General features: G+C 33.0%; 1 protein-coding gene across 1 annotated transcript; it reads left to right on the top strand.

The window, feature by feature from the left end:
- Nucleotides 1–1,586: 1,586 nt before the first annotated feature.
- LOC137245080 (myb-like protein Z) lies at nt 1,587–11,590 on the top strand. The gene is made up of 3 exons (XM_067775175.1): nt 1,587–1,729; nt 6,811–8,047; nt 10,215–11,590. The coding sequence occupies exons 2-3, from the start codon at nt 7,141–7,143 to the stop codon at nt 10,754–10,756; spliced, it is 1,449 nt and encodes a 482-aa protein (XP_067631276.1). The 5' UTR covers nt 1,587–1,729; nt 6,811–7,140; the 3' UTR covers nt 10,757–11,590.
- The last annotated feature ends 690 nt before the right edge of the window (nt 11,591–12,280 follow it).

Below are 12,280 nucleotides of genomic sequence, written 5' to 3'. Positions count from 1 at the left end.
CATAGATCGTGTTCATCTTAAGAGCGAGTTTCAGGACTTGCCACGCTTTGTGTTGAATCCTTGTTGGCAAGACAGTTAAAAAGAAAAGAAAGAAAAGCCACTTTTTGTTGTCCGAACCTTCTATATTGAATCATTAAAACTTACAATCATCATTAAATTTATCAGAAATGTATTAAAATGTTACCAAATAACTAGAAAAGATTATTTGAAACAATATGTGGCTGTTAAAAGAGAATTTTATTTCTACGTTACAATAAAACGGTATAAATAGTAAATATTCTGTGCTAATTTTATTTTCATCTCTTAGTCCAAAAATCATTTAGTTGATGTGGCCAAAATTTTGTTTGATGTAATCCAAATTAATCAAATGTATTGGAATGAATTTTTTTGTGACGGGTGTGGTTACCTTCGTTCAGTGCATGAAAAAAAAATGTTTTCATTTATAATATACATATTTTAATCTGTATACCTGTTATTCATGAATTGATTTCTATGATTACAGTAAGTTAAAAAAAAGCAAGGAATTAAAGACATAAAAATTGCGTTCGTCCTTTTTCAGGATTACAAGTTCTTTGCGCAACCTCTAATGCGCACTTGCACAATGAGAAATTATCTTTTTAACTCATATATTTTTAACACATTTTTAAATTAGCACTGCGTGAAAAAGGTAATTTTCCATTTTGCAAGTGGTCTTAAATCTTTATATATCGACATAAGTTATTGTATATATTTGTTTTTGCACTTGTTTTTTCTCCATACAACGAAAGACCACCCTAATGTATATAGATAGATTTTATTCGTCATCCTTTTCGAACTAAATATGAATACCTGCTTAGACTACCGATTCGGTTACGACAAACGAAATGTTCAAGTTTCGATTTAGGTTCCGGTAACTCACTTCCGTTACATCCCTAGAATATATTTATAAACACCAAATAATACATTTTTATGACGAACTCAATCTTTTTTTCTTCAACCAACAAATTTTATGCACTCAATGCTGACAATAAATTAGTAACCACACTTTTCCACGTAATGATCATATTCCAGCAGTTAAAATAACATTTTGTTTTTGCAATTCGACTGACAGTCACAATGCAAATTTCATATCGTAGCAAGTTGCCACATTCATCATTGAGCCCACTGGCTAACCAATTACCAAGGTAGGTAAATGAAAAGTTAACACCAGCAGGCGGGCCAGAGCAAAACCAACTAATGAAGGCAAGTAGTCACATTTGCAATTACTATGTTATAAGCCGTTAGGTGGTTATGGTCCAGCATTTTAATGTGCCCCTGTGATTAGCACAGCTAAATTATCCTAAATTACTTCATAAAGTTGGCTAGTACAAGTCTGTAAAAGTTTGTCCTCACTTATGTATGTATGTTTACTTAAATGGTGTTTGTTTGTTTTTTGCACTCTAAACCTTAAACATTTTCCACGCTTTTACTTTCATTCATATCATTTCAATTTAATATATAAATAAAAACTAAAACCACAGATAAATTTAGTTGAATTTTGGACGCCACAGATTCAAGTGCAAAAAGAATGTCTACAATGCGAGTAAAACAATCTGCCATGAAAAGTTAAAAAAAAAATATATTATTTAAATTGCTCTGGGTACGCTGTTTCTAAATAAAGGCAGTTCATGTTCCTACGTGTGGCTAATGCAAATAAATTAAATTAACTAAAACAAACATGAAGTTAATAAATGAATACGGCAAAACTAAGGTTAATATAAAAGCTTTAAGCAAATATAAAAGTGATGAGCAAAATATGCCAGTGTTACGAAGTGAAAATAAAAAATAAAAATAAAAACAATAAAACGATTTCATAAGTAAAGTGAACGGAAAGTGAAACAAGGTTTTGGTTTTGATTGCAGAGTTAAAATTTTTTAAACTGCTTACTGGTGGTTTTGATTTGATGTGACGTTGTTTAACATACACCCCAACTAAGCTTCTGCGTACCAACCCTGCTGCGAATCACATCAATTCCGAATCAGCACGAACTATCGCATGAAAATCTAGTTCTCTTGTATGTGGCTATTAATTAACTTAATCATATCATTAAATACAAAGCTATGTGCATTCGATCAGCAGCTGTTCGGAGATAGTCATTAAAACTGTAATGCGAAGCTTCGAGTATTTAATTGTTGCGACTATAATACCTGTGCCTTTTTTGATGAGTAAAGAATACAATACCACTTCGAAAACGAAAGGATAAGTTTTCGATAACAAGTCTATATTTTTCGATAAAAGAAAACCAGTTATTTTTCGACAGCAAGTCGAAAAGTTTTGATAATAAACCGATATCCTTCGATTACAAATCGATATTTTTTCATAAAACATTGGTTAAGTCGAAATTTTTTGAGTGCGAATCGATAAAAACCCTTTATTTTTCGATAATAAATCGAAAGCTCATCGATAACGTTTCGATGATACATCGATAACTCAAAAATAATAAGCCGGCAACTCTTTGGTAAAAGGTGCTATCGATAACAAGCTAATACCACGTCCACAACAAACCATTAACATGCCGATAACAATCCGATAATAATAACAGTCCGATATATTTTCATATTAATAAATTAATTTTTATGAGCCCTGCCAAAACGATTCAAAATTATTCGAAATCGCTATGAAATGATCCCAAAATGATTCCTTGCGGGAGTCCCAAACTAATCGCGAATAGTCCCGAAGTTATCCCGAAATAGTTGTAAAAATAATTCCCTACCACATTACCAGAACGATCACGGAGTAATACACAAAATAATCCGGAAAAAGACTAAAATAATCCGAAACTGATCCCCAAATGGTCTCGCAATGATTCAAATATTACTACAGATAAAATTAAAGAAAAAAAAGTTTTTTTAAAAATAAGCTTTTATTATTGGTGAATGAAATTAACTAAAATGTAAAAAATAAATTGACTGTAAAGAAAAACGAACACTTTATAAGTTCATTGTAACCTTTAACGATAATTAGGCTTCTACGTCTGCGACAAAAAAATTCCATATTGTACCTAATTATATATTTTTAACATTAAAACTTTACACCTAAATTATTAAATCTTACAGTTTATACCACAGTCTTAATTGTTCTAATAAAAGCGTGTTACATTGTGATAGCAAGAAAAGGAGGTACTAAATGTTCTTAATTATATCATCAAAATTTAACACGCTTTTTATTAGAACAATTAGGACTGTGATATAAACTATAAGATTTAATAATTTAGGTGTAAAGTTTTAATGTTAAAAATATATAATTATGTACAATATGGAACCTTTTTGTCGCAGACGTAGAAGCCTAATTATCGATAAAGGTTACAATGAACTTATAAAGTCTTCTTTTGAGTATGAGTATGTATAAAGCAACCAAGCGCAGCTAGCCTGATCTATTCGTTTACATACATAAATTGATGTGTAAGTATGAGCTATGATGCATATGGATACAAGCGACAACGGTCTCTCACGAACTATTCTCGTGTTTGGTCTGCTTTCGTATGAAATTTTAAATGAAATACGAGGCAAAACTTTGCTTCGATGGGCAACTGCTAGCTCAGCTAATTAAATTTAACTAAGTTAAATTTGATACACTTCCCGCGTCCGATTGAGCTTAAATTTTGCACGCATGTATAACTCCGATGACAATGCAATATTACTTTGCGAGCATTCGATAAATTAATCGATAACAGAGTTATCGGTAAAAATTTGTGCTTAAAAGGAATAAAAGCCTAACTCACAGATAAACCCGGTCTAGCTACAGCGGTACCTATCCGTGGAGTATGAGACTTAGGCGATTGTTGCTTGTAACCATAGATATTTATATTGCATATTAACGAACTGAAAGAACCACGGACATGAACCGCTGTAGCAATTCCATGCCATTACTACGCGGGTATGGGATTCACCATGCCATTTTATCTGAGAAAATTTTCTTACCACGTGGTGAATCCCACGCTTAATTCCATGTTATTTGTTTAGAGGACTGGTGATGGAATTTTAGCTAAGCGAAAGTTGGAATTTTATTTTAAAACAGATTTAACCCACAGAGCAGAGATCTGCAATAAGTAGTCGTAAACTGAACGCGACAAAGGCAAAGTCGCAATAAAATATGATTTTAAGTTAGTTAACACTGTTTGACACAATGTTATATATGCTCTCTGTCAAAAATGCTTCAACCAACTTAGTCACATTTTATTTCGATTATGAATAAGCCCCAATATATTCGGATCATGATATAAAAAATCGTGTACTCATACTCAGTCAGGGTTATTTAAACGTAGCGATTCGTATCAGTAATTTGGTTGAGAGTGTTTTTCATCCTGACACCGCGTTAGCGTTGAATGCGAAAGATCTGACAATTTCGATGGTATAATTAAGAACATTTAGGACCTCCTTTTCTTGCTATCACAATGTAACACGCTTTTATTAGAACAATTAGGACTGTGATATAAACTGTAAGATTTAGTAATTTAGGTGTAAAGTTTTAATGTTAAAAATATATAATTATGTACAATATGGAATTTTTTTGTCGCAGACGAAGAAGCCTAATTATCGCTAAAGGTTACAATGAACTTACAAAGTGTTATATTTCTTTATAGTCAATTTATTTTTTACTTTTTAGTTAATTTTATTAACCAATAATATAACCTTATTTTTAAATAAGTTGTTTTTCTTTAATTTTATTTTTCCGACTGTATTTAATTAACTAATTAATTCTCTTTTCAAAAATCACATTTGCATAAGGTGCCTACACGGCATGGATAAATGCGAGACAATTAAAAATGGCCCTCACAGAAAACATTAGACATCATTTTTTTAATTTCCAGCGAGTTACTCGCCACTCGTAGCAGATTGGTGGCTCTTATTTATTTATCCTCTTTGGTATTAATTACATAATTATAATAGCGTTTTGTATATTATGGAAAATGTTGTCGGAATGGACGTGATTTCGAGCAGCGTACGTATTACACAATAATTAGAACTGCACTGCGTATGAGTTTGAAAAGACAAATTGCTAGGCCACTCGCCCAAATTTTATTTAAAGCATTATGTATGACCTTTTAATCTAGGAAGAGAGGCTCAGGGGTTTAAAAATGAGTGCAACCCTTATTAAAATCCTGGCATAAACAGTGGAAATGCTCGCGCATTTCAACACTTGAGTCTACATGTTTAAAAAAAACGAATGAGAAAAGTATAGATGGATGATGTATAATGGTTTTGGTATTCCGTCAGACGACTTTCTTAAACACCAGACCGACGTTGCTGCTGCTAGATCCTGTTATATTCAAGAGTAAGATATGAAAAATGATCGGAAGAATTTCACTTGGCGTTATCCTTATATCGCCACTTATGCTTATAATAATTGAGATTTATTTATTTATTTAAATAAAAAAAAATGTAAGGCGCGGTAATCTCCGAAGAGATCTAAGGCCGAGCTTCTCTTCCAATTTGCGTCGTGCTCCTCTTGATTTTCCCTACAAATTGGCCGGACGGGACCTTCCTTTATTTGTGCCGACTCCGAACGGCATCTGTAAGGCAGATGAGTTTTCACTGAGAGCTTTGAAAAACCTTATTTCTAAAATTTGGATGTTGCTTTGCCCGGGGTGTGAACCCAGGGCATACGGTGTGGTAGGCGGAGCACGCTACCATCACACCACGGTGGTCGCCATTATTTATTTAATAGTCTACAAATTGAGCAATTTAAACAGACTAAATAGCAAACAGCAGTACATTTACAAATAGTATGTCTTATACAAAACGAATGTGTAGTGTGTTGATATTACAAGAGGGTATAAGTTTTGTAAGGGGCAGACGAAGGTGCTCAGAAGGGAGCTGACGCGAATTGCTCAGAAAGGAGCTGATTGCCCAGTAGGGGGCTAACGAAAGGTGCTCAGAATGGAGCTGACGCGAACCGCTCAGAAAGAGCTGCTATATTATATATACATAAAATAGAGTAACAGTAAGTTATAGTTAGTTATTTGAAATATGTATACATATATACTAATTTAACTCAACAAAATACACCTCTTTATTTCGAAAAGCGAGTCCGACGTATCAAAATTACTATAATAAGCACTTTTCCCAGAAAATTTAGGTTTTATGGCTACCCCATGCTGCAATAGGAGTAAAATAATTGCGGAACATATCCATCAGCATATTTTGGAAGTTAATCTCCAGCAATTTGAACAACGGAAAAATTTTTCATTTCCCATTCAAATTTTGGTATTTGGTACGTCTCGCTATGTGTTAGGAGTGTAGACGTTGATACATAGCTCTTCCGCATCATCTCCTGAAGGGAAGTGTGTGTAAAGTAGTACCTTAGGGTCTCTTCACTACTGTGGGACCATTCCCTACCCCTGGACTGCAACTCTGCTGAAGCATTTTATGTCCGCACAAAAACTTTGTCTCTAAAGCCCCTTCGATCACGTTTACAAATTCTCAACAGTTCTCTTTATTCGTCCAGCACTCCTCGCTTTCCGCGATCTTCGTTCAATGCATTAAGTCCAAATCGAAATCAGGTCAAGTTGGCTGCGGTTTAAGAAATAAATACCTCAATTCATAGAAAACAAATATAAATACATTTCTACTTCACTTTGACTTTATACATTTCATCGAAGGTTGTGCGATGATGCGTTACGCAAGATAGAAGCTTTAATGTGTAGAAAGGTTTGGACATTTCTTTTGTTTTAGTTATTCTTACTACTAATGTTAACGAAATTTCGATTTTTTTTTTTTTGCCTTGCTAAGGCTATAATTTTCTGCTTTTTAATTTCTACCGCATTTTGATTTTTTTTTTTTTCTTTCACAGAGACCACGTGATGACCCAAGTTGGAGTAAAGAAATAAAATAGAAATCAACACCAACTCAGCAGCTGCAATACTTTAATTATAATTGTATTGAAAAAACTAAAAAATAAAATAACTTTTAAGCCAATAGCAAAGGCAACTCAATATAATGACGAAAGCGATAGCACTTTGGGTTATTTGTAAGTTAACTTTGAAAGAACGATGTAGTGCCGCGTTTGGAGTGTAGGTGTAGAACCAAATTGAATTGGAATAAATTCCTTCAAGACTGTGTTAACTTTTTAATATACATGTGCATCTTTAGTAGTTAATTGAGAATTATACTTTGCTACAAGATGTGGCTACTCGTATTAAATTTGCTTGCATTGCGACTATTGCCACACATCGCAGCAACTATAGATTATAGCGAATTTGAAAAAAATGGACATACACATGCTGCATCAGCATATATCACATCAGTTTTGTCACAACCTGGCAAATATGAGCAACGAAAGCCATCCTGGTCACCCAGAGTTAAACACAACAATTGGATTATATTACAATCATCAGCCTCTAATGATGCTGCCGCCCTTGATGAGCCATTACAAAGTTTGCCAAATCAAGCGCAACATTATATTACGAAGGTAACAACATCATCACTCAATAATTATGCCAACCAACAAAAAAAGCAAAAATATCCACTCGCATCACAATATTACTCGTATAATAGCGGTAACAATGAAAATTATAATTTGCCATCAAAGGATATGCGCAACAATGAACCTTATGTATTGACAATAAGTAAACAACAACGTCAAATTATGCCTTTTAGCGTAAGCAACAATCAGAATCAACATCAAAGAAAGATTAATAACAACAGTCAGATACTAGAATGGGAAAATCTAGGACATTTATATAGAGATGCGAACAATGTAAACAATAGCAGCAACATAATTCAAATGAAACACAAAAATGGTGCAGAAAACAATCGCCAAAATTTTATTGTAAAACAACAACCACTTTCATCATTATACGGTTTGCAGAATATTGAAAATAAAGAGAATAGTGAATATATTGACCACGATAACGGCAATAACAACGCACATGTTGACATAAGCCGGAAGGTTGGTTATGTAAAAAACATTGTGAATAGTATGGAGAATGTAGACCTAAATGAAGCTCTTACACCATTAGCAACGATTTTGGATGGAGTGAAGTATTATTGTGAAATGCTAAAAGAAATCGTCAACGGAGATGATGAAGGTAATTCTTTTAAATGCGATGTTAATACAAATTGTGCGATAAGAGATCACCTTGTATGTTTCAAAAAATCCTTACCAAAGTAAGGAAAACACTTCCTAAAAAAATTTTCTTCAAATTGATGTAAATTTAAATTTAATGAGTAAGAGTTTCTAATCCTAAATACCTACATACATTTATTCTGTACGTGCGTTTGTGACTGAACTCTTGCTAAGGGAGTGCAAAGATTTAGATGCAATGGGAAGTGAGTTAAGGGCCGACCTATTCTAAATTAAAATAATTTGTGGTGCAATTTCTTTGAAATTTGTTACAGGGGTACCTTCTTGACTAGCTCATTATTTAAGAAGCTTTTATTTATGGGAAATGAACCAGGGGCCGATCTCTTCCAAAAAATTTAGTTTATGTGGTGACTTCTTTAAAATTCAGTACAGGTTCATTGACTTAGTTAATATTTGAGAAACTTTTACTTTCCGGAAAGTGGACCAGGACTTGACCTATTGTAATAAATTGTATTTATGGAGTTCACCTCTGACAATCTTAATATTTGGGAGCCTTTCTGTACGGTAATAGACCACAGGCCAACCTTTATCAAAAAATCTGGTTTTTAGAACGATTTGTTTGAAATGTATTGTTTAGGCAGCCTTTCGAAAAAGAATAACAAGAGATAGGAGAATTGGTAGAAACTGTAGAGTTTTTTTTTTTTTTTTTTTTTTTTGAGAAGCTATAAAACAGTTTTTGTCATAGAAAAAATTTTCTTTTTGTTAGACTTTGATATTAAAAGTTTTTTAAGTGCTTAACTGACAGGAATATACCAGGAAAACTTTCAATGATTTGTTTTTTGTATGTACCTTGCACTTACATAACTATAATGGGAATTTAGTTACGTACACTTAGTATTATGCAACTTGAAAAACTTTAATAAATTTTCGTAAATTCTGCAGTATTGCGAGACTATACTAAGATCATTTAAATTTTCTTCTACTAAATGTTGACGGTGCCACGCCCATCTTAAAAAATTTTACTCAATTTCATTTTTGCGCTATAAAGTTAATCCACTCACCAAGTCTCATTAATTTACCTATATTTGTTCATGCATTGTCCCATTTTTCAAAGTTTTCGATATCGAAAAAGTAGGCGTGGTTTTTATCTGATTTTTTGACTTTCAGCACGTGTACTAAATTTGGTGTAGATATTTCAGTTTTTGCTGAAGTTATAGTTTTAATGAGCTGACGGACGCACGGTTGGGTCTAAAAAGTGGGCGCGGTTTGCGAGTTAAAAAAAAAAAATTTTCATAATAAAGCAATGCTTAAATCAAATTTTGTTAGGCTGTGTCGATTTATAGCACTTTAGAGTTTACATAAAAATGGTTTTTTTTTGTTATTTTCGTACTTTTCTACACCATATCACTATTTAATTGAAATATAAGTAAAGTTCAGTTATATGCTATAAACAGCGCCTTTGGGTATCCAACCATTAGGAGAATACACCTTGTGGGTAATAAATTTTCCAACTGCATGGTGGTTATAAAGGCCTATGAACATCAAACAACCAGACATGGTTTTGTTTCCACTAAGAGTACAGACAAAGCAGCTACTTTATTTCGATGAGTCATAAAGCCAAATATAACGGAGTGCTCTCATTGATCCCGATTTCCTTTATTATCGGTCAGCATATCATGTTTTAGGTTGCGTCCGTTACTCAGAGAGCACAAACGATGACACACGAGTCAGTTTAGGCATAAACGAGTCATTATGGTATTACCTAAAATCACAACCACGGCATAATGCAGAGAGCACTCACATTTTTTAAGACGAACTAACAATGAATCCTTCTACTCGAACTTCTACTTCAGACTAAAAGATAGGCACATCATACTTTAAAAATATTTCCAAAGCTTTCATATCTAACCTACCTAAGAATTGCATTGAACTCATCCGTCAAAGGCAAAGGATTGGCGAAGGATTCATTGTAAATCTGTTCTATTTATACTCCATGGCCTTCCATAACAGATTTTTATTTTAAAATCAATTATAAAGTTTTTCCTTTACCTTTCACTCCACCTCTCACCGTGTTAACCTCATTAACCTTTAAATCTGCGATATGATTTATGTGCTTCTTAACCTTGATTGCTAATTAAAACTTGTCTCACTTCTACGAACTTTATTTATAGACTTGTCTAACAACGAGCTCAAGCCTCTACACGAAGTCACAGCAGCAGTGTCACGCACAGCATCTGACTTATCAACTCAAACAGCTGGTGATACAACACAGATGATGACTACTAAAGTTCAAGGTCAACATACAGGAAGTCCCACCAGTGTTATTAACCATTTAATAATGCAACAATCAGCTGAGACTAAATTATTGTCACCAACAACAATAATACGAAAAACAACACAACTGAATACGCCAAGGTCATCTATGATTACAGCATCGCCATCAGCACCGGCATCAGTGCTAAATACAACAATAGCAACAGTTAAATCATTAACATCGGCTGATTTTTTTATAGGTCGTGGAAAAAAATTGAAAAAGAAAATGAAAAAATTAATGCTACCATTGTTGTTGGCCTATAAGCTAAAATTTATCGCGTTAGTACCACTATTAATTGGTGGACTAACGTTGCTTGTCGGCAGCACTGGTTTAGCTGGATTTTTCTTTGCACTTTTCGTAACTGTGATGGCTTTGAAGGGTGGGGTTGGTGGAGGCTAGATGGCAAATAAATTGTTATCAGTAATGGATGGTGAGCGCTCAATTTATTGGGGATTGATCTAATTTACGAAAGCTGAAATATACTACTTATACACATGCAACTATCATAAGAGGCTATAAAACAGTTACTGTCATAAAAACAATTTTGTTACGAAATTTTGTTAGAATTTATTGTTTTTTGATCGACTTATGGTGTTAAAAGCAGCAGGGCTACGTACATCTAAAATTTTTTTAATTTCCCTTATCCTATCATTACTGGCAAAATAGTTTTGTACCACAAATTAATTGCAAATTTTGAAACTTTATTTAAAACTTGGTACAGTGTTTTCTTTTCCACATGAACATGTTACCCTGAAATATGTCCATATTACAAAAGTTCGCCCACGCACACAGTAAAAATGTTGGATTTTTCATGTCAGAACGGAAAGGAAATGTATCACTCTGTCACAGCTTTGCTCTTAAAACATTTTCGTGTGTGCATTAGGGTGACTCTTCGTTGTATGGGGAGAAAAACGTGTTTGGATTTATTTATCCTATTTATTTATTTATTTTATTTATTTATTTCAAACACACAAACTTAGGTTACTTTACAGTATTCGATCTTTATGATGATGTTCGATCTCACCCCCCTAGAAAAATTCGAATAGCGCAAAAAGGAATATGTATATACAAAGTCGAATGCCAATCCATAAAGAATTAAGTGCCTTGAACTCATGAAAAAGGATGATATTTAAGCATTTCATGTGTTCGTTTTCATTTATCCTGGAAACGTTTACTCCTTTTCAAAGCAATTATTATGTCTTTAGCTAAAATATAATAAATGAAAACCGCTTTTCTTCATGCATTGTATAGAGAAAAATTACCAACACCCGTCACAAAAAAAATTCCAAAAACTAATACCTATATGACACTACATTATTTTCTCTGTATTTTTCTTTTACATTTTTTGTTGCGGTTTCAGTACTGGTGTAAGTATGTAAATTATATTTCAAAAAACTAACAAAATATAAGAAAAATACAACCTAGTTTATTAAAACCAAACCAGCCAGTTTGTATTTCGATAGGTTTTTTGGATTTTTTCTTTATTTTTTCTGACAAATGAAAACTTTGTTTTTAGTTTTAAAATTTTGTGCATAAAACACAACTAAAATCAACTTTTTTGTATAAAATTTAACCAAATGTAAAATAAATGTTAAAATAAAATTTAAAACATAAACAAAAACATGCCAAACTCACTAATGTTGGGGAAATTCTCGCTTTCTCATGGTAGAAAATGTTTTTGTATTTTCTAAATTCATAATAAAAAGTTGGAAATTTTTGCACGCAATTGACTTCTTAGCACCTCTTCCATTTTATAACTTTTTTATTATTTGACCAATTTTTGTAATTTAAATGCGTTTTAAATCAAAATCTGTGGAGGTTATTGAAATGTAAAACATAGCCCTTCTTACGATTTCAAGCTCCTTGCGCAACCTCTAAATCTTTTTTTGATTGATTGGCCTAAATTTTGCACATACAAATTTT

Source organism: Eurosta solidaginis, chromosome 1, assembly GCF_040869045.1.
Source record: "Eurosta solidaginis isolate ZX-2024a chromosome 1, ASM4086904v1, whole genome shotgun sequence".
In the NCBI taxonomy this organism is placed as follows: Eukaryota; Metazoa; Arthropoda; class Insecta; order Diptera; family Tephritidae; genus Eurosta; species Eurosta solidaginis.
This window is presented reverse-complemented; position numbering and strand designations above follow the sequence as displayed.

Excerpts from the sequence above, each read along its gene's own strand:
- LOC137245080 (XM_067775175.1), top strand. The coding sequence starts at position 7,141 with ATGTGGCTACTCGTATTAAATTTGCTTGCATTGCGACTATTGCCACAC. Across the intron at positions 8,048-10,214 it reads CGTCAACGGAGATGATGAAG|ACTTGTCTAACAACGAGCTC; the intron begins GTAATTCTTTTA and ends CTTTATTTATAG.